We start from the raw sequence: 23,208 nt of genomic DNA, 5'->3' as shown, positions 1-23,208 counted from the left end.
AGGTGCACAGTAATATTTGTTAGCAGAATTTAGAAACTTTCATATTGTAAAACTTGAAAACTGATAACACATTGTGAAAATAGCATTCTGAATTATTCTGTCTAAAAAAACATCTTCGGTAGAATGGTCGGACATGCTTAAAGCACTTTATTTTTAAGCCTTCATTTAAAAAACACACACAAAAAAAATCTTTAAGCTCAATGCTGTTGTAGCATTGCATATTTCTTAGGAATATAATTATAAGGAGACGATGAAATACATTTTAAGAAAGTGTGGTTCGGCAAGACATTACTAATTCTTCAATTCCTAAAAGTAATCTCCAATTATTCTAGAAAGAACCTTACTTAATTCCCTGGGGATTAGTTTTCAAATGAAGAGGACAAAAAATTGAGCAAACACTACAGAATGGAAAAGACTTGTGAGAGAGTATCTGGAAGTAGTAAAAAAAAAAAAGGTGTAGAAAACAGTAAAGACAAAGATAGAAACAGGTTAAGGGGGTGGGCAGTGTTTTTAAGAGGAGGACCTTAAGAGTAGAAATTAAGTCGGGGGGATTAACTGGAAAAATTTAAAAATTACTTCGTTAGATGGGCGCAAGTACGGGCTGCATAACGGGAGGGAGTTTTCCTTCTATACCAGCACAAACATAACCGCCCCCATTGTAACCAAGACACCCCATCCGCGCACCACTACTGCCCAACCAATCGAAAAAGTTGATCCGAGCACGTAAATGAAAAATTACATTTTCTTCGTTAAGTCTTTACAAAAGGATAGGGGGTTTGGCCAGCCAGTCTTTTCCAATTTAATGGCGATCAAGGCTGCACTTTGTTCTTACAACAGTTTCCACAACAATATCTTCTGCTCACTTAACCCCATCCGTTTATCTCAATTGTAGCTTTAATAATAATAAGCTCTATGAATTGTTGGCGTATACAACTAGCTTCGAAATTTTTTTAATTTTAGACGAAATCAGTGAGTATTCATAAGGCTGAAAGACTTCTTTTCGAAACTTTTTTCTTTTTTGGCCTTATGTATTTAGCAAACAGCCAAAGGTTATGTTGCTTTGAAGAGTTAATTAGTTAAGTTATGGGGCAGCAATTGGGTAACATTACATAGTGGATAATATGTGTTACTGTTGGTAGTTATTTTTTTATCATTATTTTTAATGTTTTCTTTATTGTTGAAACTGTATATTATTGTATCGGATTTATGGAGAAGATAGTGTGTTTATAGTTTAATATTATTGGATTTTTTGAAGTTGTATATGTCTAAGTGAGTGAACTTGATCAGTTTGGTGAGCTAGTATCATCAGTAAGTTGGCACGTGGTGAGCAATTTGAGACAGTAATAGCGTTCTAAAGCTGTTCTCTGCCTTTCTTAAATTTATCGCAGTCTAAGATTATATGGTTTGCAACAGGGAGACGATCCAAAATACATTGTGAATTTATACTTATTCCTGTTCCAGCCATGTGATGGGGTGAGTAGTTATGGTTAAATCTTAACCTGCTTATGGTATTGTAAAAAGTTCTATTTTCAGTAAAACTATGGAACCAAGGTTTTTTGGATATGAATGCTTTTCAAAACTTATCTATCCTATCTAACCTATCGGTTTCAAGAACGCTCTTATTTCTCCATCACTCAAACTTGTATAGTATTCATTCATGAATCGAATCCAATTTAAAACCCACCAATTCATGTTCAGAAGATTCTAACTACACAAATCCAACTTCTCAAATTTATGATGCAGCACACTTAATGATGAAAAAAAACTTACGAAACTTTCCTAGAAAAATTATAGGAGGAAAAGTGGGATCGGCCCACCTTTTAAATTGACCCCATAATAAAGAATTGGGAGTTTTCTAAGGACTTTGTGAATCTTTCCTAAGGAAATCTCAGGAATTGAGGGCACCTGCAGATTTGGATAACTATTCCCTGGCGCTAGAAGCCTTCACTAACTCTCCGTAGGAGGATATATCCCACACAAACGCTTGGTAAACAGAGAGAGAAGGGAGAGCTAGCAGACTGGCACGGACCAGTCCCTAAGCTTAACACCTCACAAGAGATGATAGATATATCCTCTTCCAACTCCCAAAATTCATATAATAAAAAAAGATCTTCTGGAGAAGGCAAATGCCCTTCCAAGCTCAGATGAAGTGGGAAATCAGTATAACTAATCAATTGCAACATCTAATGGTTGTTTTAGAAAGAATTAAGAAATGTTTAAATATATATTATTTTTTTTTTTACAAAAAACAAAAACAAAAATCATTGCAAGCAATATTATTTATCATAATTTATTGACTAATCTAATATTATTTCATTATGATTTCTTAAATAATTACAGTTGAATAACCTAAGATAGTAAGAATGGGTAAACATCATATAACAGTACCTTGTTTAAATATGATAAAACTTATTAGTTTGTATTCCACTAAACTATGTGATTGGTTTAATAGTTAAAAACTTGATTAGATTAGTGAAGTGTAAGAATAATTTGTGGTCCTTACTGTCTTCATATTGAACTAGTGAATAAATTTGTTCATTTTCAAATACATTATCATTTATAATGCAGTGAATATTTGATCATTATGGGAGTTTTTGATACATCCTGGTAAATAGAATTTATTTAATTAAGTATATATTGCTAATTTTTTATTTGATTCACTTTTTTATGCATTTTGATTTGAGAAAATTTTAGTTTTATGTTTCTAGTCTGTTGATCTTCCTCGGGTTGGGTGATTATTTATTATTCTTTTCTCTTTAAGACTTACATACCAAGAAATATGTGGTCTAATGTACGAGTTTATAGCCGTTTACAACTGTAACTACAGTTGAAATGTTAATAAGTTTATGTACCAAGTTTTTGAAAAAAATATTAGAAGCCGTTTTTGAAGAAGAAAAAATTAAAAATCTTCAAAACCTATTACTTAAAAAACACACTTCTGCTCCACAGAAGGTTTCTCATCAAAATTTAATTTGTAACCTTGTTTTGGATAATTGTTACTATTAAGTCTTTAATGGGCGATGAGAACTTTGTGAATTGCCTTTAAAGAAGCACTTCAAGGATGCAGTTTAAAAGCAAATTTTCTATAGAATATCCTGTTGAACATACTCCATATCCTGTATCTTGTTCATCACAACTCCATATCCTGTGTGACAATGTTCACTAAGAGGCGATATACTATCTACTTTGCTACTCTGAGACAAGGAGAACATAAAGCAGCTTTTCTAGGTAAAATTCTTGGAGAGGTTTCCACTTCTAGCCTGAGGAGAAGGCAGTAAGGAAGGGAAGACACCCTGAGTGGTCATTTGGATGTAGAGCCTTGGCAATAGGGACACGAACCATCCAGTTCTTATCGAATCCACTTCCGTTCATCATTTCGATCCTTGAAGATTAGGTTCAAAATCCGAGAAGCCTAGGCTCGAATCCGAGTGTTAAGCCTGATAAGTCCAACGCTGCCACTGATCTCATCCCGCCCTTCTAGAAAGTATTGTTTTATAAATGGAAGTTTTTAAGTTTAAAGGGTTAACAATTGACCAATACTCAAATATATTTAGCAGTAAAAATTTAAAACTTTTTTTGTTGTTTAAATCATAAAGTAAACAAATAAAAAATAGTTGATAACTTAATATCGAACATATTATCAACATTCAGAAAATAATGTTAACTATTTGGTGATTATTACCATGACGTAATGTGTAGGATCCTATAAGTTGTTATAGTATAAAAGCAAATCGTCTCCCACCGAACTCTAGTCAGAGTTGTTGCATTAATCTCAGTGTATTAGAGAACGTTAAAGAGTCGTTGTGCGTTAGTAACTCAAGCCCGGGGAGATCTAGCAATCTCCGTAGTGATGGCCCTCTCGAAGGGCACCGTATTCGTGTCACCGCTACAGAATACGTGAGTAAACCCTTTGATATTTTTCATAAAGTAATATTTAAGTTTTTATTTTGTATTTATTTCAAGGGCTTGACAATTTGTAAGTTATTACATAATTTATTATACAAACGAAATAATATTAATTAATTAGATAAAGCTGCAACAACCTATATAAAATATATATATACAATATCCCAAATCATTTTATCTCTTGCCCGTAAATATGTGTTAAACTAGTAAGAGAAGTTGTTTGCCTTATATGTCCTTCTAACACATAGAAAAAAGAACATAATGAAAGGGTTTTATTGCTATCATCATGCAAGAAACTGCTCCAATTCCCACAAACAAACTGGCGCATGAACTTGGAAAAAGACAAAACAAATTTGTGACAAAATAAGTGATAAAAGTTGGTTTATTTCAACCAATGGACGTGAAATAAAAAAAAAAAAAATACCCTTTTAAGAAGAGATATCTGAGGCAACATAAATTAGCTCAGAATATATAATGGAGAACTTCATGAAATAAAATTAAAATAGAGATGTAAATATTTTTTTTTAACAAAGTTAGTTAAAGCCACTTATAAAATTGAGTTTGTTCAAATATTACATTTTATTTATTTCTCATTGTTCAGAACGATTATAGCAGTTCACTGCATAATAAAAGCACCAAGAGCCTTGCATAGTTGTTTATCTTTCTTCATTTTTTTGGAATGCATATTTATTCTCTCCTCCTAATTTCATATATTAATTTTGCTTGATGCATTGATATTCTTAATTTGGATCAATCTCTTGCATTATTGTTAGTATTGCTTTACATTGTTTTTAATACATACAAGAAAATTAGTTTGAATATAAGGAAAGTGAATTTAATTAAGTGAAATCATTTCTTGTTTTATTTTTTCTTTAATTTTCTGTAAAAAAAACAAAAAACAAATGCATCGATTCGCCTCTTAACTTGGAAATATTAACTTTAATCTGGCATTTTTATTTGAAATGAATTTTTGTAAAATTATTTTTCTGGAGTCCTGGAAATCTGGAAAGTTTGGTTTGTTTCCTTGTGTTACAACTCCCTTTTGGCTGCAAGGAAGAAGGCAACGCTACCTGCTAAATGTGAACCCATTCAGAAATCTTAACTAGGAACCTAGACTTTCTATAACTCTTATATTTATATGTTTTAAAAGAATTGTAATAAATTCAAGGCAGACATTTGAGTTAATTTTCTTTCAGTTGTTACTATTATATAGGTGCTTGCATTTTAGTGAAGTAGCAATGGTATAAACTCTTACTGAATATAATGAAAAAAGTCTCTTTTTTGGCCCCAGATATTTTATTTTTTATTTCGCTACCATACCGATTTACAAGATCATCTTTAGGGCTATCCAGAATCTAAATTTAATTAACAAAAAGTTAGGTATTATTTAATACCTAATAAATATTAAATATTGAAACGTCGTCCCCTGCATACCTAAACGTTTTTGCCCCAGTTCGTAATTTTTTTAAACCTTTATATTTAAAATAGATATTTATTATGTGCTAATAAATAAAAAACTACTTTGACTGGAAAAAGAGTTTTATTACAACCATAAAAAAATAAACTGGCTAAAAAATAAGAAGAAATAATCATATTCTTTACAATGTTTTTAAATATCATATTTATCTAAGCATCCTGGTTTATTGCTTTGACTTAGATTTGAATGTCTTGTTTTCTTCATAACTAAATACATCTGTAATTGCAACACTCGATACAGTTCTATCCATAACGATGTCCAATTGTGCAGCCAAGCCGCTCTAGACCCGTGCACCACCCGTGCTGAAGGCTGTACAGTCCAGGGGAGACTGTGTCTATAAATAGAGCTTCCGGGCGCATCCTCGGAGTAAGTAGCCTTTCTCAACTAATGCGGGCTTGGCAGGGCATTAGATCTCCCAAGAAAGTATTCGTAAATGCCGTGGAGGAGGATATATGTATAAACTCTCTTTGTGGGGAAGAACGTTTAGCTCTTTAGTGAGTAATTATTATTCCAATCTGCCGGTTCCCCAATCCTTGGGATTTCCCTATTAAAGATTTATACCCTTTTCACAGAACACTCTCAATCTTTTAGGTTGGGGCTAATTTTCAAAGATCTGGGGAATGCTTTGGAAACTAGGGAGATTATAGCTGACAACTGAATGTTCTCTCTTTTTAAGATTCTCTGGGAAACTTGGCTCCATTTTAAGTTTGGACAGCCAAGCTTGGTACATCTGGTGAGCGTTGTGGATGTAGCATAGCTTGTAGAATCCCAGGTTACCTGGAAAGCCTGAATATCTGTGTAGCAGACGAATATATCCTTCTTAGAATCTGTTGGAAGAGGATTTTTAAGAATAGCATTGGAGAAAGTGATGGTTAGCTCCAAAGAATGGTTGTCCCTTACTGCTGGCTTCCATCTCTGCTCCTCAAATTCTTTAGGATACCTGTATACCTGGAGTGGGTTCAGTCTGTAAGTCAGGTTGTTAGGTCGCTTTGGCTTCCTACCAACTTGCAGGCCATTCAATGAAACTTCCCTCAAAGACGCTAAGTTGAGATAGACTTCCGTCTAGTTTTGCTTCATTTTAATGGATGATTTTATTAACAATATTTCGTGAGAAGAAGTTAAATAAGTTGGAAAATGCCAGATTTGAACAAAATTTCTTAGTTAGAACTTTGGGAATTGCAGTAAATAGATGTCGTGCGAACGTTCACACAATTATATTTAATTATACTTTGTTAAAATCTCTAGAAGATATTATTTCGTAATATCTACCCATGAGTGGTGAATTCACACTCTGCGTGTTTTTTTGTGCGCGCGTGCAGTGATTCTATAGTCTTGGTAAGATGACAATCCAGTCTCCCCTCGCAGCTACAGATGATCACACAATGACAATAACACAAGAGCTGAGTGGCCACTTCCCTTTGGATTCTCTGACCTCGTCCGCCATATTCACAAATGTCCCATTACGTCGTCGTCTTAACCTTGTCCAGTCTTAGGTTTTCTTATTTATTCTTTAATAGCTCTAGTTAATAAAAATATTCTGCTAAATCATTACTATATCACCGTATCTCTGACCTGGAAAGCCATAAAATGAGGTATTAAATGTAACATTTGAAACGAATCTCCATGCCAGACTCCTCTGATGTCATTGTTAAGTATTGTAGAAATGAAAGAAATTTCAACTTCATAAAAAATGAAAATAAAAAATAGGGAGAAGCCATTAGGAAAATTACTCGTTCTGGTGTTTTGTCACAATGAAAAAGTTTATTGCCTTTTTAAAAAGTAATAAAATCTACTCCTGTATTGTTTCGTTGGCGAAGAATTAAAATTATCACAGTATTAAGTAGATTATGCTTTTCTTGTTTTAAATTTTTTGTTTTATTCTATGCCAGAACTTTGGGTGGGAATCAAACTTATCTTTCGCCTTGCAGCACAACAGTTCTCGACAATTATTAGATGGTTGTCGCTCACCTAGATTATTCAAAAGGCTGCCCTTCTAAAGATATATCCCTATTGGAAATCATGTTCCGTAGTCATGAGAAAAAATGGCAGCAAAGTCCCTCTTCAAAAGTGTATTTGGCACCTTCTTCTGCAGTAGAGTGACTCCCACTTCTTGCCTGAAGACTTTTCCAGCTGTTCCTCCTTCCATCCCCATAATACTCCTCCTTTCATTCTCTTCCCCTTAATCTCCGCTTTAGCTTGAATGCTGTGGTATCAGGAACAGGACCCACTCTATGTCCTAATCAAATCTATTCTTGAAGCATATTTACTTTTGGAAAAATTATTTTCCAAAATTTACTAAGTTACTATTTCCCTTCTCACTCAATAAAAGCGGAAAAAATTCACTATTTTGTACTTCAGAAGAATGACTCAAACCCAAATCACAAATTAATCTTCAAAATTAAAAAGAATTCATTAAAAATTATCATAGTTGGATGAACTCCAAGCTCTTACAGGTTGTTGCATTCATTCCGAGAACCTCTAAAGACAGAGCATTCTTTCAGATCAGATATATCGTACAATGAGCTCAATTAAGATGTAGTAATCTTTTAATGTTCTAATCACAATTATAATTGATAGTGTTATTAAACGATAGAAACTTCATTTAAATTAAAGATAAACTATCAACAGGTAACTGTTAAAGTGAAGACAAAGAACACATTAAATTAAGCAATTCATTTCAAACGTTATTTATAAAAAGGCAAAGTTGCATCATATAGTTTTAGTTCTTAATAAAACTAAGTGATAGGAGAATGTAAAAATGGAAAGATTTAATTGGAAAACCTTTTTATTGAAAAACAGATGCAGACGTTTACTGGCAAACCAGTCTAAATTCTGGTATGAACACCTACACGAGCTTAACTTATTATGGATAACTAATAACCTACTATGGATAACTAATAACCTACTATGGATAATATTCTCATCGGTCTAACTCATATATTTTCTTTAAAATCGGAATTTTTACCATTTATTTGACTCTCCTGTCTAATATAAAAGACACGAAACCTAACCTTGCACTGATTTCGTACTTATGATTCAAACTGTCTTAATTTAAATAGTCATTAGAGATCTAGGGCAATAATTATAATTATTATGTCTGCAGTTCAGTTAAGTCAACCAATTCCTGTACTGCCCAGTTTTCCGTAATCTATGCTCCTTTTATTTTACTTACTTTTATTAACAAAATTTAATATTTAGTTAATTTATCAGAAACATAATTACTGGAAGTACGAATAAAAGAGCTAAATTAAACAACGAAAATCAATGATAGAATTCAATTGAAATAGTAAATCCTAATTTAAATAATTGAACGTAATATCATTTAATGATCTTATGTAATTTTACTTGTTAAAGTTTTCTAAATTTTTCTCCATTTTTTTACAATGTATACCAAAATAAGGTCAACCCAACTTGTACAATATAAACACGGATTCTTAACCACTTGTCATCGCTTCAAAACAGCTTTCCTTCACCAAACTAGCATAAAGATTCCAATTTTTCCCCGTTTTCTTACAAAGGAATTTCAAAATAAGGTCAACCTAAGCTGTACAATATAACTACGGTCTCTTAACCAGTTATCATCTCCTCAAAACAGCTTTCCTTCACCAAACTAGCATAAAGATTCCAATTTTTCCCCGTTTTCTTACAAAGGAATTTCAAAATAAGGTCAACCTAAGCTGTACAATATAACTACGGTCTCTTAACCAGTTATCATCTCCTCAAAACAGCTTTCCTTCACCAAACTAGCATAAAGATTCCAATTTTTCCCCGTTTTCTTACAAAGGAATTTCAAAATAAGGTCAACCTAAGCTGTACAATATAACTACGGTCTCTTAACCAGTTATCATCTCCTCAAAACAGCTTTCCTTCACCAAACTAGCATAAAGATTCCAATTTTTCCCCGTTTTCTTACAAAGGAATTTCAAAATAAGGTCAACCTAAGCTGTACAATATAACTACGGTCTCTTAACCAGTTATCATCTCCTCAAAACAGCTTTCCTTCACCAAAATAGCATAAAGATTCCAATTTTTCCCCGTTTTCTTACAAAGGAATTTCAAAATAAGGTCAACCTAAGCTGTACAATATAACTACGGTCTCTTAACCAGTTATCATCTCCTCAAAACAGCTTTCCTTCACCAAACTAGCATAAAGATTCCAATTTTTCCCCGTTTTCTTACAAAGGAATTTCAAAATAAGGTCAACCTAAGCTGTACAATATAACTACGGTCTCTTAACCAGTTATCATCTCCTCAAAACAGCTTTCCTTCACCAAACTAGCATAAAGATTCCAATTTTTCCCCGTTTTCTTACAAAGGAATTTCAAAATAAGGTCAACCTAAGCTGTACAATATAACTACGGTCTCTTAACCAGTTATCATCGCTTCAAAACAGCTTTCCTCCACCAAACTAGCATAAAGATTCCAATTTTTCCCCGTTTTCTTACAAAGGAATTTCAAAATAAGGTCAACCTAAGTTGTACAATATAACTACGGTCTCTTAACCAGTTATCATCGCTTCAAAACAGCTTTCCTTCACCAAACTAGCATAAAGATTCCAATTTTTCCCCGTTTTCTTACAAAGGAATTCCAAATATGGTCAACCTAAGTTGTACAATATAACTACGGTCTCTTAACCAGTTATCATCGCTTCAAAACAGCTTTCCTTCACCAAACTAGCATAAAGATTCCAATTTTTCCCCGTTTTCTTACAAAGGAATTTCAAAATAAGGTCAACCTAAGCTGTACAATATAACTACGGTCTCTTAACCAGTTATCATCTCCTCAAAACAGCTTTCCTTCACCAAACTAGCATAAAGATTCCAATTTTTCCCCGTTTTCTTACAAAGGAATTTCAAAATAAGGTCAACCTAAGCTGTACAATATAACTACGGTCTCTTAACCAGTTATCATCGCTTCAAAACAGCTTTCCTTCACCAAACTAGCATAAAGATTCCAATTTTTCCCCGTTTTCTTACAAAGGAATTTCAAAATAAGGTCAACCTAAGCTGTACAATATAACTACGGTCTCTTAACCAGTTATCATCGCTTCAAAACAGCTTTCCTCCACCAAACTAGCATAAAGATTCCAATTTTTCCCCGTTTTCTTACAAAGGAATTTCAAAATAAGGTCAACCTAAGTTGTACAATATAACTACGGTCTCTTAACCAGTTATCATCGCTTCAAAACAGCTTTCCTTCACCAAACTAGCATAAAGATTCCAATTTTTCCCCGTTTTCTTACAAAGGAATTCCAAATATGGTCAACCTAAGTTGTACAATATAACTACGGTCTCTTAACCAGTTATCATCGCTTCAAAACAGCTTTCCTTCACCAAACTAGCATAAAGATTCCAATTTTTCCCCGTTTTCTTACAAAGGAATTTCAAAATAAGGTCAACCTAAGCTGTACAATATAACTACGGTCTCTTAACCAGTTATCATCTCCTCAAAACAGCTTTCCTTCACCAAACTAGCATAAAGATTCCAATTTTTCCCCGTTTTCTTACAAAGGAATTTCAAAATAAGGTCAACCTAAGCTGTACAATATAACTACGGTCTCTTAACCAGTTATCATCGCTTCAAAACAGCTTTCCTCCACCAAACTAGCATAAAGATTCCAATTTTTCCCCGTTTTCTTACAAAGGAATTTCAAAATAAGGTCAACCTAAGTTGTACAATATAACTACGGTCTCTTAACCAGTTATCATCGCTTCAAAACAGCTTTCCTTCACCAAACTAGCATAAAGATTCCAATTTTTCCCCGTTTTCTTACAAAGGAATTCCAAATATGGTCAACCTAAGTTGTACAATATAACTACGGTCTCTTAACCAGTTATCATCGCTTCAAAACAGCTTTCCTTCACCAAACTAGCATAAAGATTCCAATTTTCCCCCGTTTTTTTACAAAGGAATTTCAAAATAAGGTCAACCTAAGTTGTACAATATAACTACGGCCTCTTAACCAGTTATCATCGCTTCAAAACAGCTTTCCTTCACCAAACTAGCATAAAGATTCCAATTTTTCCCCGTTTTCTTACAAAGGAATTCCAAATATGGTCAACCTAAGTTGTACAATATAACTACGGTCTCTTAACCAGTTATCATCGCTTCAAAACAGCTTTCCTTCACCAAACTAGCATAAAGATTCCAATTTTTCCCCGTTTTCTTACAAAGGAATTTCAAAATAAGGTCAACCTAAGCTGTACAATATAACTACGGTCTCTTAACCAGTTATCATCTCCTCAAAACAGCTTTCCTTCACCAAACTAGCATAAAGATTCCAATTTTTCCCCGTTTTCTTACAAAGGAATTTCAAAATAAGGTCAACCTAAGCTGTACAATATAACTACGGTCTCTTAACCAGTTATCATCGCTTCAAAACAGCTTTCCTCCACCAAACTAGCATAAAGATTCCAATTTTTCCCCGTTTTCTTACAAAGGAATTTCAAAATAAGGTCAACCTAAGTTGTACAATATAACTACGGTCTCTTAACCAGTTATCATCGCTTCAAAACAGCTTTCCTTCACCAAACTAGCATAAAGATTCCAATTTTTCCCCGTTTTCTTACAAAGGAATTCCAAATATGGTCAACCTAAGTTGTACAATATAACTACGGTCTCTTAACCAGTTATCATCGCTTCAAAACAGCTTTCCTTCACCAAACAAGCATAAAGATTCCAATTTTTCCCCGTTTTCTTACAAAGGAATTTCAAAATAAGGTCAACCTAAGTTGTACAATATAACTACGGTCTCTTAACCAGTTATCATCGCTTCAAAACAGCTTTCCTTTCCCAAACTAGCTTAAAATTTCCAACTAATCACAAGCTATTCCAGACTTTCTTAGGTACCATCCAAAGTATTTATCCCGTTAATTAACTGCATCTGAACTACCCTCTTCCACTGCCCAGATGGTAATTTCTACTTCCAAATCCAGCTATATTCCAATCGATTATTTACTGAAATCAGTATTACTTTTTTTCCCAGGCTCTATACTTTTCTTATCATTTCATTTTATTCAATTCAGAGACATAATTTGTGATGGTCCATAAGAAAGTTGTAGGTTTAAAAATAAGACATGTGTGGATAAGTTTCTAAGGATAAAGAACGCATATTTCAGGAAAACAGCCTTTTTTTCACATCCATTAAATTTGATATCCAAGATTACAAAATTCACTCACTCACTCCTACTAAATTAGAGCCTGAAATAACGCTAACAGCTTTTCAAACGAAAAGGAAATCTTGAAATCTTTCTTAGTTCTTGTTAAAAAGTTTAGTTGCGATAAGAATAAAATCACCACAATTTAATTTGCATTCAAAGATTCTCACTATTTCCCAAGAAGTTTTTTTTTAAACTGTTTGGGTGAAATATTATTATTATTATTTGGGAGACATTATTATCTACATCATGTTATAAATTAAAACGGGCAAATGGTAAACAGTTATGGTTTATGATTTATTTTACCTCACCATTCTCTGTCTTCTTCACCTTTTTTTTCTGCATTTATATATAGTTTATATCAAAGAAATTTATATCATTTCTCTTTCTGATATCAAACTGAATAAATATTTAATAAAACCATTATATTAGGCAAGTGAACAATAATTGCCACCTTCATATAGTAGTATTCAAGCAGTCATGTCTGACGGTAGGTACGATGCCGGGGCGGACGAGAAGATGCTTGGCGGGGGCAAAGCCCCGGCCGTACCACCGCTGACTGAAGAAACAACCTGTGGTGTAGGATGTATACGAGGACAGTTCTTGCAAAGGTTCGCCAACAAGAAGGCTTATGTGTTCCTGTACGGCCTACTGGGCTGTATATTTTCAGCCGCATATAGTTACTTTAATGGTATTATTACTACCCTGGAAAAGAGGTATCGAATACCTAGTAAAACTATGGGTAAGTTATTATTATTATTATTATTATTCATGGTATAAAAATGTACTAAATATGAGAAATATAAATCAAATCAGAGTGCTGTTTCCAATCGCTTTCTATTTACATTATCTGTATCTATTTTTATTTGACTTAAATGATTTCAATATACGCAGACGGTATGTATTCATGTTCTCGCAATTTACGCAGATGGTATACTTTTTTTCAAAAGCTTGGAAATGATAGAGCAGACACAAACGTATTAGACAAAATAACAGACTTATCTTACAAATTGAAATTAGATACAAATATACAAAAAAAAATACAGAATGAATAACTTGTAGTTGGTTTACAACTTAGCACAAGTTTAATATGATATCTACAACCCAGTAAGGCACTCAAAACTCCTTACTAATCTTCTATTTAGAAAAATAGAAAACCTCTGCAACGACAATGCTTCAGACATTTCTTTATTTCTACTAACTTATCCTCGGCCCAAATGAATTTGGGCTTAACAAACAAGTTGATAGGATTTAACCAGGCATAATTCCCATCTAAATTATTCTCATATTAGATACAGCCGTTTGTCAAGAGATAGCACTGGCTACACCATTTAAAACTTTAAAATAAGTATTTTTAAACTTTAGTTCTAGGCTCTGGGTGATTATGAGAATTTGTGAAATCAGTATTAGTTATAATCTGGGCTTTTCTTAGTATCCATCTTGTAGTTCAGTTAAATAATATTTGCCGGCTATAAAAGTAGACCATTGCGAGTTGTACTCACTTCACTTTATTCCGTTTGACCTAAATTAGAAACTAAAAGACAAATCAGCTTCGTATTTTATATTTGGCCTTTCATTTAGTTTAATATTGTTTTATAAAATGTTACAACATTTTATAGAATAATAAAGTTATCCCATGGTAATTTATTCCAAAGAAATAAATATTATTTTATTCTCTTCGTTGACACCCTTCTATTTAATTTAATCTTTCAGCTTATGAAATAAAAATCATTATTTCTTTTTTAGGGAAATTTTTCCTTTTTAGCTTGAAGGTGTCCAGATTACTTGGAGAGAAAAGCATTTTTATGTTTCAATTGAGTCCACATTATGCCACTAAAAATTGAGCTGATATTGTGCCAAGTCACAATAGTCATTACAAAAATTACGTTATATTATTTTAACCATTATTTAGCTTGCCTCTTTATCAAACAAATAGTTAAAGCAAATAAAAATCATATAAATATTAAATGTAATAAAAAAAAAATTTCGACGTTATCTTTGATAAGTCAAACAATAGAAATATTCCTATTTTTCTAGAGAGGGACAAAAGTAAATATTGTTATACTAAATTATTAAAACTCTGCTAATGTTTTATGTGTGTTAAAAGATTCGTAATATATATTTTAGAAAACTAGCTTCAACATTAGAGTTACTAACTCAACCATTGTACTCAACCACATATAACATGTTTAAGTGCAAGGTACTTTCAGTTATGGTGCTTGAAGTTCTCATTAAGAGGCTTCGATGCACCATACAAACTTTAAAACGCCAATTTTATGGAAAGAATGTGGATATAATAGCTTGCCACACGCGCTAGATAAAAGGAATTAGTGTTTTAGTTGGTTATAGTTAGTTTTTTTACAAAGGGTTTGTTTTTATAAATGGATTTCCTCAAAAATAAAATAAAAATATTAAATTTCTTGAAGCCATTTCTTCTGTTCTACGTTGAATGACGGTTTACCTTCTACGATATTTCCCAAAATCTCATAATCAACTGCATGATTCCTGACTGGAATTCCTGATTTCCATTTAGCGCAGAGTTTCTTTCATTAGCTATTTGATAACTATTAAATCTATAGATACTGTTCAAACGTGGAGAAATCATAGTTTCCATCTTTTTTATTAGATATACAAAAATTACAAATTCATAGTTAGTATTAAATAAGTTGCTTATTTCGTTTTTATCATTACAACTAAATCAACTTTTCAAACTTTATTTTTATTTTCAGGTATCATCACAGTTGGTAACGATATAAGTACCCTGTTTGTATCGGTAGTGCTAAGTTATTATGCGGGTAAAGGACATAGACCCAGATGGATCGCTGTCGGGATTTATACAGTGGTTTTATTTTGTTTAATGAATGCTTTACCACATCTGCTGTATGGTCCAGGAAATGACGCACTTTCGCTGACCAAGGAATATGGTGGTTCATATCTGGATATGAACACAACGTTAGATGTCTTGGGTACGATTTATCGTTTGCATTGATTAAAGTATTAACTTTTTCTTAATGAAGAAGTGAAATTTAAGTTAAGTTTGATTTGGCAATCTGTTAACTTTCTAGGAACTGAACAGGCAATTTAATTAGAACTATTAGGACAAGTAATGCACCCTTTTTTTCTACTTGACTATCTTTCCTCTTCATAACAACCTCAACATCTCTTTCGTTCACTATGTAACTCGCCAAGACTAAATATCAAAAGTTCCATTCTGCTCTCGCTAATTGTTCTAATTCTCTTTCCTAAAATTTCAATCCATAAATAGGAATATTTGAATTGTAGATATAAACTTGTTTTGTAATGTGATAGACAGACATAACCGGCAGATGCTATGTCAAACATCTGAAGTTGGAGTGAAATGCGATTCAAACGAAGGTAATTTCGCACCGCAGGCTTTATTCTTCTTGGCACAACTTATTTCTGGTATTGGCGGATCGCTATACTACACACTCGGCGTCTCCTATATGGATGACAATATTAAAAGATCTAAAACACCAGCACTAGTAAGTAAGTATTAATATTTCAACTTAAAGTATGAGTCTTATATACTCATATCCTTTTACAACTCAATAATTCATTTCGGCTTTTCAAAGTATAATCACTTAATGTTTTAATTAAATATATTTTGAATTAGTATGTATCTAGTTTTAAGGAATGTTATGAACAGTTGAACTATAAATCTTTCGGATTGAATTAATCTGATTCCCTAAAACTAATTATATTATTGCATGTTTTAGGATTAGCATCCTACAATACTGTACGAAATTAGTCATTGATTGAAGTTATGTTGATAGATAAGCGTAGAGAATGATATATTTCAAAACATTGACATGATAGCAGCGTCTTATACAGATCAGTTTTCTCAGAAATCTTAATGTCAAAATCAGATCTCTTACTGTGAATATCATTGCCTTCGTTTTGAGCGTCCAAATTTTGCACTTCGGACAGCCCTAATTCGGTCTAAAGACCTGTCCTTTAGAACTAATACTGTGGGTTTGCTGTGCACTGATTTACTCTTCTTTGGTAAACCGTTAAGGTCGCTAATCCTAGCGGGTATTCAGAAACCTTTAAAATTAAAATTTATTGCTTTGATAGTCGCAATTACTTTCTCTTTTCTTGCTATTGTATTAAGCAGTCTTGCGATACATTTCCTCAGGGAGGAAGTATCCTTCGACTAGAAGTTTGCTTCCCATCTTGCAGTAAAAGAATGTGTAAATAAATATTTCTTCCGTTACAGGCCAATGAGTGCGAGATATTATGATTTTCTATCAAGTTCATATTTTACATTTTTTAGCAAAACTTTCGGGAGAGTGTTGTTCTGCGTTGCCGTAGTCCTCAGTCCATTGAATAGAACTCTACACACAGCAAAAGCATTCTTGATGAATATTATCAAAAATGTATCTAAATGTTGGGGATATTATGTCGCCAATTTTTCTGCTGAAACTCACAATGTAGGATGCTAGTATAATATAAAATGTGGCCGATAGAAAAGCAAAAATTATATGTTTTTGGAAAGCTGTTTAAGTTCCATTAATTTGCTTAAAGTTAAGCCCAGTTTAATTTAACACTTACAGGTTTCTCCTACTTTATAAGAATGCTTGGTCCAGCCATTGGTTATGCCCTGGCATCACTCTGCCTGAAATTTTACATTTCCCCAACTTTAACACCAAAAATAACTAACCAAGATCCAAGATGGTTAGGCGCTTGGTGGGCAGGTCAGGATAAAATTTGAAAATAATATTATATTACCAAACTAAAACTAAATCAACTAAAAGTGGTTGTTAATTTATTTTTTTTTATAGGATGGCTACTTTTAGCGGCAATTATGTTTGTATTTGCATCTCTTCTTGGCTTATTTCCAAAGACTCTTCCTAGGGCTGCAGTCAGAAAGGCTCAAGAAAGAAGTAAAGGCCAAGAACAAAAAAGAGAAGCTGAAATGCCAGCATCTTTATCAGGTAAAACCTCTGTGGATGATGTTTTGTTTTTTCAAATTAAAAACAAAATAAGTTTCCTAAATGCTTAATAAAATGACATTTTTTTTTTCCATAAGACATGATTAAAACTTTCAAGAGACTAATTAGCAACCCAACTTTGATGTGCAACAATTTTGCTGCCATTTTCTATTTCCTTGGCTACATGCCTTACTGGATATTTATGCCAAAATACATTGAAATAATGTACAAGCAATCAGCATCAAGTGCAAGTCTAATTACAGGTAACATTTTCAATATTGTGTAACTAAATAATAAACTATTATTTTATTTTTTACTAAAAGATTAATAAGGAAGCTGTAGTGTTTTTATGGTAGGTTATTGTTTTTGTCTTTTATAGTCACCTGCATTAATTATCATCTTCTTGAAATTACTCAATAAATGATGGGGATAGGAATACACAGAACAAACTGTGTTGTGTGACAAAAGATTTAGGAATGAAATTAAGATATGGCGTAGTATTAAAGTTTAGTGCTAATTCATTCTAAATAAAGGATTTTTTTCCCTTTCAAACTTTTCAAGTCTGCCAATTTGTTTAGTCTTCTACTTTTCGAATTCTGGAACAGTATCATTCTTTATTTATCAATTCTTTGATATTTAATAAGCTCTTAATATAATTGTTGATTCTCTATAAGTGTTAAGTTAAGGAATCTTTACTGAATTAAAACTAATTTACAGGTACGGTTGGACTAGTCTTCTCAGCCTGTGGAATACTGATCAGCGGTCTGGTGATCACGAAATTTAAGCCACGAGCGAGACCATTGGCCTTATGGAATGTAATTGTTGGAGCGATTTCAGTAGTGGGCTTAATTTCATATGCATTCCTCGGTTGTCCAACCAAAGAGCCAAAAGGAGTGATTCTACAGTCTGGAGAGTAAGTAACTTTTCGTTAGATACTCTGAAGAAGATTCTCTCAAGTCAGTAGAAGCTGGAGAGATATTAAGGAGTGAACATTCTTTTTCTATGATAGGGTGAATGAGAATTATTTATATGTTTATACGAGAATTTAGTAGTAATATATGTTTGCTGCAAGTCGCCTCTGCTCAAGACACCCTATATGAAAAGTAAGCATTACTATATTACTTCGCTTTCTACCTGTGGTAACATCAAGGATCTGCAGTAAAGTATTTCCCTTCAACAACTTCCCAGGATATGAGGATGGCTCCCTTTGCTCACCTCTCAACCAGAGTGTAAAATGGCATTGGATGGCAATTGTCTCTGAAACCTGCTCTCTTGAGTAGTTTCCGTGCAGAGCACTACATCGAGGTACAGATCAGATTTTGCCCTTCCTTTTAGTATAACCTGAGTAGTTCAGCTTCTTCAACCAGAAGTGGTTGTGTCCTGAGCATGTTTATCCTCTATCTAATGAAATGATTCCAAGAAAATTTAATATTGAGACAAACCGTATTTTTACCAGCTTAGGCTGAGAATACCTGATTTTTTTTAAATATTCAAGCTGCCAAACCAAAATTTGTTTACCTGTTTACAGGCTTAACTCGAATCAACCGTGTAATGAAGAATGCCATTGCGATTATGTTAAATATTCACCTGTGTGCGCCAACGGAGAATCATTTATTTCACCATGTCATGCTGGATGTCGGAATTATCAACTCCTCTCGAATGGATCAAAGGTGAACGTGCAAATAATAAATTGGAACTAATGCCAAATTTTATAAGTAAATGTTTTTATTTAAATCTACCGTAATTTACCAGCAGAAGTATGTACAAAGCATCATGTGTTTAAATGTTATTGCTACTCTTCTTTTACGTGTTTAGAATTTTAGCAATATAGAATACAATTTTTTTTTTACGAATTTATAAAAAGAATAAAAAATAAACAAAGCGACACAGTCTAAAATGCTTTGAGCAGTAATGCCATCGTGTGGACCTCTTTAGATCTATCAAAATAATTACATACTCTGATAGGTCTTTAACTCATAATTTCTTCCTCTTTTGCGGTAAAATCAGGGCCTTTTCCACTTCTTCTTTATCTACTTTTCATTAAATTCTTTAATATTAGATTGGTTCTTCCGTACAGTTACGCTTGCTTCAAAGGAAATCCTAATTATCTTAGCCAGCTTTACTGGAACTAGTCTCTCTTTATGAAGTACAACACCTTTACATGACTCTCTAATATAAATTTTAAATTTATCCAGTTTAGAAATGGATTCTTTTCATTCAGTCAATTATCTGGAAATATATAGGCCTTCGCTAGAACTTCAGGAGTTACAGTCTTCGATTCAGTCCTCTATGGTCAATTTAACATCTTCGCATTTCTACCTCCAGCACTTTCTGTGTCTGGCGTTGCTGTTCCAGAGAAGGACTTCTCCTCTTTGATTCCCTCATTCATTTTAGCCGTCTACCTTTCTTTCTTTTACTACCAATACTGATACAGTTTTGCACCTGCTGCAATTATCTTCAAAAACTCTTCATACTCTACAAACTTAATCTTAAGCATACATTTTTTATCCACTTTTCAAGCAACACCTGTACTTTCTTCTCATGAACTTCAGAAGTGGATCAGGTTGTGACAGCCTTAGGAGAGAACTAAGAGAATGCTTCTGTTGAAACGAAACGTTTCTAATTGATTTATTGATTGACTCATTACGAGTATTTTCTTCAATTCCCGGATAAAGATAATGCTTTAATGCTGGTTTGTCGTAAATATTTTACAGCTTCTTATCGAAGATTTAATTTCCACTTTTCAGAACTCAGCAAACAGTGTCTGTTTTGTTCTCGTACTCAATTGCGAATTATAAAATAAATTTTTATACAGTTTTACTACTTATACTGCTTTTAAAAAATAAAGATATGTGTAAACGTATTAAAACCAATTGCAACTTCAAAACAAACCTCTTGTAGACAATAAACTGAGTTTAATTTAAGATACAAAAATAACTTGTAATAGGTCATCATAAAGTAAATTAAATTAAAATTATATAATTTTAATAATGAAATTGGGTTAATTATAAATTTTAATTTTGATAAAGAGTTTGCCTTCTCACTCTCTAATTGCTTTTGACTGATCAAAGGTCAAGAAACTTATTCAAGACATAAAACGTTCAAGAATGCAAGTATTAAGATACAAAATTCTTGCGGTTTCTGACCATGAATTTATTTCTTGTTCAAAATATGAAACATAGTTCATGTTATGAATTATGTTCAAATTATCTTTTATTTTTCAAATAAAAGTTGTAAATTTATATGTTTGTAATCTCTTTTAATATTATAAAAAGCTAGATTAATGGACTCTCTCGCGGGGACTCCGGGGACGTACATTTCCCATTTCTAGAAGCCTCTTACAGCTTACAGAGTAGCATGAGAAAAAAACTAGGCTTCAATGAACTCTTCCGTGGACTGTCTTAATTTTAGAAAAATATATATAATAATAAAAATAAATGTAATTCTTTCAGATATTTACAGACTGTTCGTGTGTACAAAACATGACAAGCGAAACTGGAGCTCCTCTGCCGGCCATTGCAACTCCAGGACCTTGCCCTATCGATTGTACTACAAAATTCTACATATTTCTAGCAGTAGTGTGCTTATTAAAATTTTCCGGCGCAACAGGACGAGCTTCGAATTTTCTAGTTTCTGTTAGGTGAGCATTGGCTGAGAAAATTTAAGTAATTAATATAATTTCAATGATGGGTGGCCTAAATAAAAATGAGCTTTATACAAAGATGTTAATCGTTACATCTAGAAGTTTTATACACAGAATCACCTTTAATATTGTAATGTAATAAATGCCAGGTAGTATAAAAGCGTTAAGAAACATCAACATTCGAACAATGAACGCCATTATTGTTCATTTTAATTTGGAGCAAAGGAAAAGATTGGGGAAGTCTTGGCAGAAATGATAATACCATCCCTGCTTCAAAATTTTAATTTTCCTTCTATGTAGAAAAATTAGAATAAAATGAAATTAGTTTTCATTGAAAACCTTTCTAACGAATGTAATAGTTAAGGCAAACCCTTAATTTTATTAAACTTCTAATGGTCTAATGCAGGTATTGATCAGTTAACCAGCTGTAAAATGGTACGTATTATTTCAGATGTGTGGATGAAGATGACAAACCAGTAGCAATAGGTTTTGGCATGATGTTGATGAGCATGTTTGCGTTTATACCATCGCCTATATTTTTCGGCTACATTATTGGTTAGTAGGCTACCAATATTTTTACTTAAAATTATTTTATATCTGTATGGACAACACTATGATTATGTTCAAGTATTACTAAGTTAGTGAAGGTGAGATTAGAGATTCTATATGATGGCTGGAAAGTCTACGCTCTTGGACAGAATATGATAATTCTTTTCTAAAGAGTTGATCTCTGAATCACCTATTTTTGTCAATAGTAATATGTGTTGTGACTCTTCAAATAATCCTTTGCCACATCCTAGGAAGCATATCATCTGGCAAAGTTGGAATGGTCTAAAGGTGATATTGTGATTCAATTCTGTACAGATACCACTTGTCTTGTCTGGGGAAAGACATGTTCCGGGACTGGAAACTGTTGGCTGTACAATGGCGAAGCTCTTAGATACATTCTGAATTTCACCGCAGCAGGTAATTAATGAAACTAATATTCTAATTCATAGAATCTGTCACGACATAGCATAATAAATAGTTAAACATTATTAACAATGTTACTTCCGTTTTAGGTTTAGTGATCGTTGGAACATTATTTGATCTAGGAGTTTGGTTTTACGTCAAAGATTTGAAGATATTTGATGAAGAACTAGAAATGGAAGGTGTTAATAATGAAAAGGAAAAAGAAATAAAAAAATAAATAAATAAATTTCTTTTTTATATGAATTATAATTGTTAATAAATAATATTTAAGTATTATCGTTATATTGTTTCTTATCAATGACTTTGACAAGGACAAAAGGGACACGTGATTTTGCAAGGTATATCTCAGAACCTTGTTTCTCAAATATAGTTTGTTGCTAGGGGATCCTCTCTCACAACCCGATAATTTTCTTCAATCTATCACTGGGAATGGTAATTAGAACTAATAGCCTATTCTGTAATGGATTAAGTGAGCACCTGGTGGAGCACCCTGGAGGGGCAAAGAAGAAAGGAATGCCTTAGAAAAGGTAGCTTGATGAAAGGTAGCTTGAAAGCATTCGCTTTGGTGAATGAGGATTGGAAGAGACCAACGTCTTTAAATGGAACAATAGTGCTGTGGAAGAAGAAGAAGATGATTTCCAATCAACCAAATGTTCTAATTTACTTCAATAAATATTTCAAAGAGTTAACAAGATTTAATTATTGGTTCTATTTTCAGATAAGTACAAAAACCACTGCGAGCTACATCTATCGTGGCTCCTTTATGTGTCAATGCTTGTAGAGTGAATGTGTATTCGTGAAGACGTTGAGTGATAGATAAGCTAAAAGTTTGTCCAGTCACTACGTAGCTACATGTATCAGTTTCCTCTGCATCATCTAGAGTATAAATCAATACATTACATATAAAATAGGTGTGTTGAGATTGTCATTGATTATTGCTGACATGAATAATATTAAAGTGAACTTCTGTTTTAGTAAATTATTCTAAATTCCAATGAACTTAAATTTTATAAATATCTGTAAGAGAAAGACGTGTGAAAGTCTAAACAGATTTTGTTGTTATTTTTTATTATTCCTTCGTAACCAGTCCTGTGATAGTGC

At 32.9% G+C, this 23,208-nt stretch overlaps 1 protein-coding gene across 2 annotated transcripts; it reads left to right on the top strand.

The window, feature by feature from the left end:
- The first annotated feature begins 3,748 nt into the window (after nt 1–3,748).
- On the top strand, nt 3,749–22,389 carry LOC141457709 (solute carrier organic anion transporter family member 74D-like). Of its 2 annotated transcripts, XM_074134920.1 has the most exons (13): nt 3,749–3,897; nt 13,035–13,282; nt 15,270–15,506; nt 15,850–16,047; nt 17,115–17,255; nt 17,343–17,495; nt 17,591–17,755; nt 18,210–18,405; nt 19,021–19,162; nt 20,945–21,132; nt 21,587–21,690; nt 22,000–22,101; nt 22,197–22,389. In XM_074134920.1, exons 1-13 carry the CDS (start codon nt 3,851–3,853, stop codon nt 22,322–22,324), a joined length of 2,049 nt encoding a protein of 682 aa, XP_073991021.1. In that variant the 5' UTR covers nt 3,749–3,850; the 3' UTR covers nt 22,325–22,389. The 2 variants fall into 2 exon arrangements, with proteins under 2 accessions (XP_073991021.1, XP_073991022.1); XM_074134921.1 differs by lacking the exons at nt 22,000–22,101; nt 22,197–22,389 and adding an exon at nt 21,936–21,985.
- The last annotated feature ends 819 nt before the right edge of the window (nt 22,390–23,208 follow it).

This window comes from Rhodnius prolixus, unplaced genomic scaffold, assembly GCF_049639745.1.
Source record: "Rhodnius prolixus isolate KJV_2025 unplaced genomic scaffold, Rpr scaffold_5, whole genome shotgun sequence".
NCBI lineage: Eukaryota > Metazoa > Arthropoda > Insecta > Hemiptera > Reduviidae > Rhodnius > Rhodnius prolixus.
The sequence above is the reverse complement of the archived record's forward strand: the minus strand, read 5'-3'. Positions and strand labels throughout refer to the sequence as shown.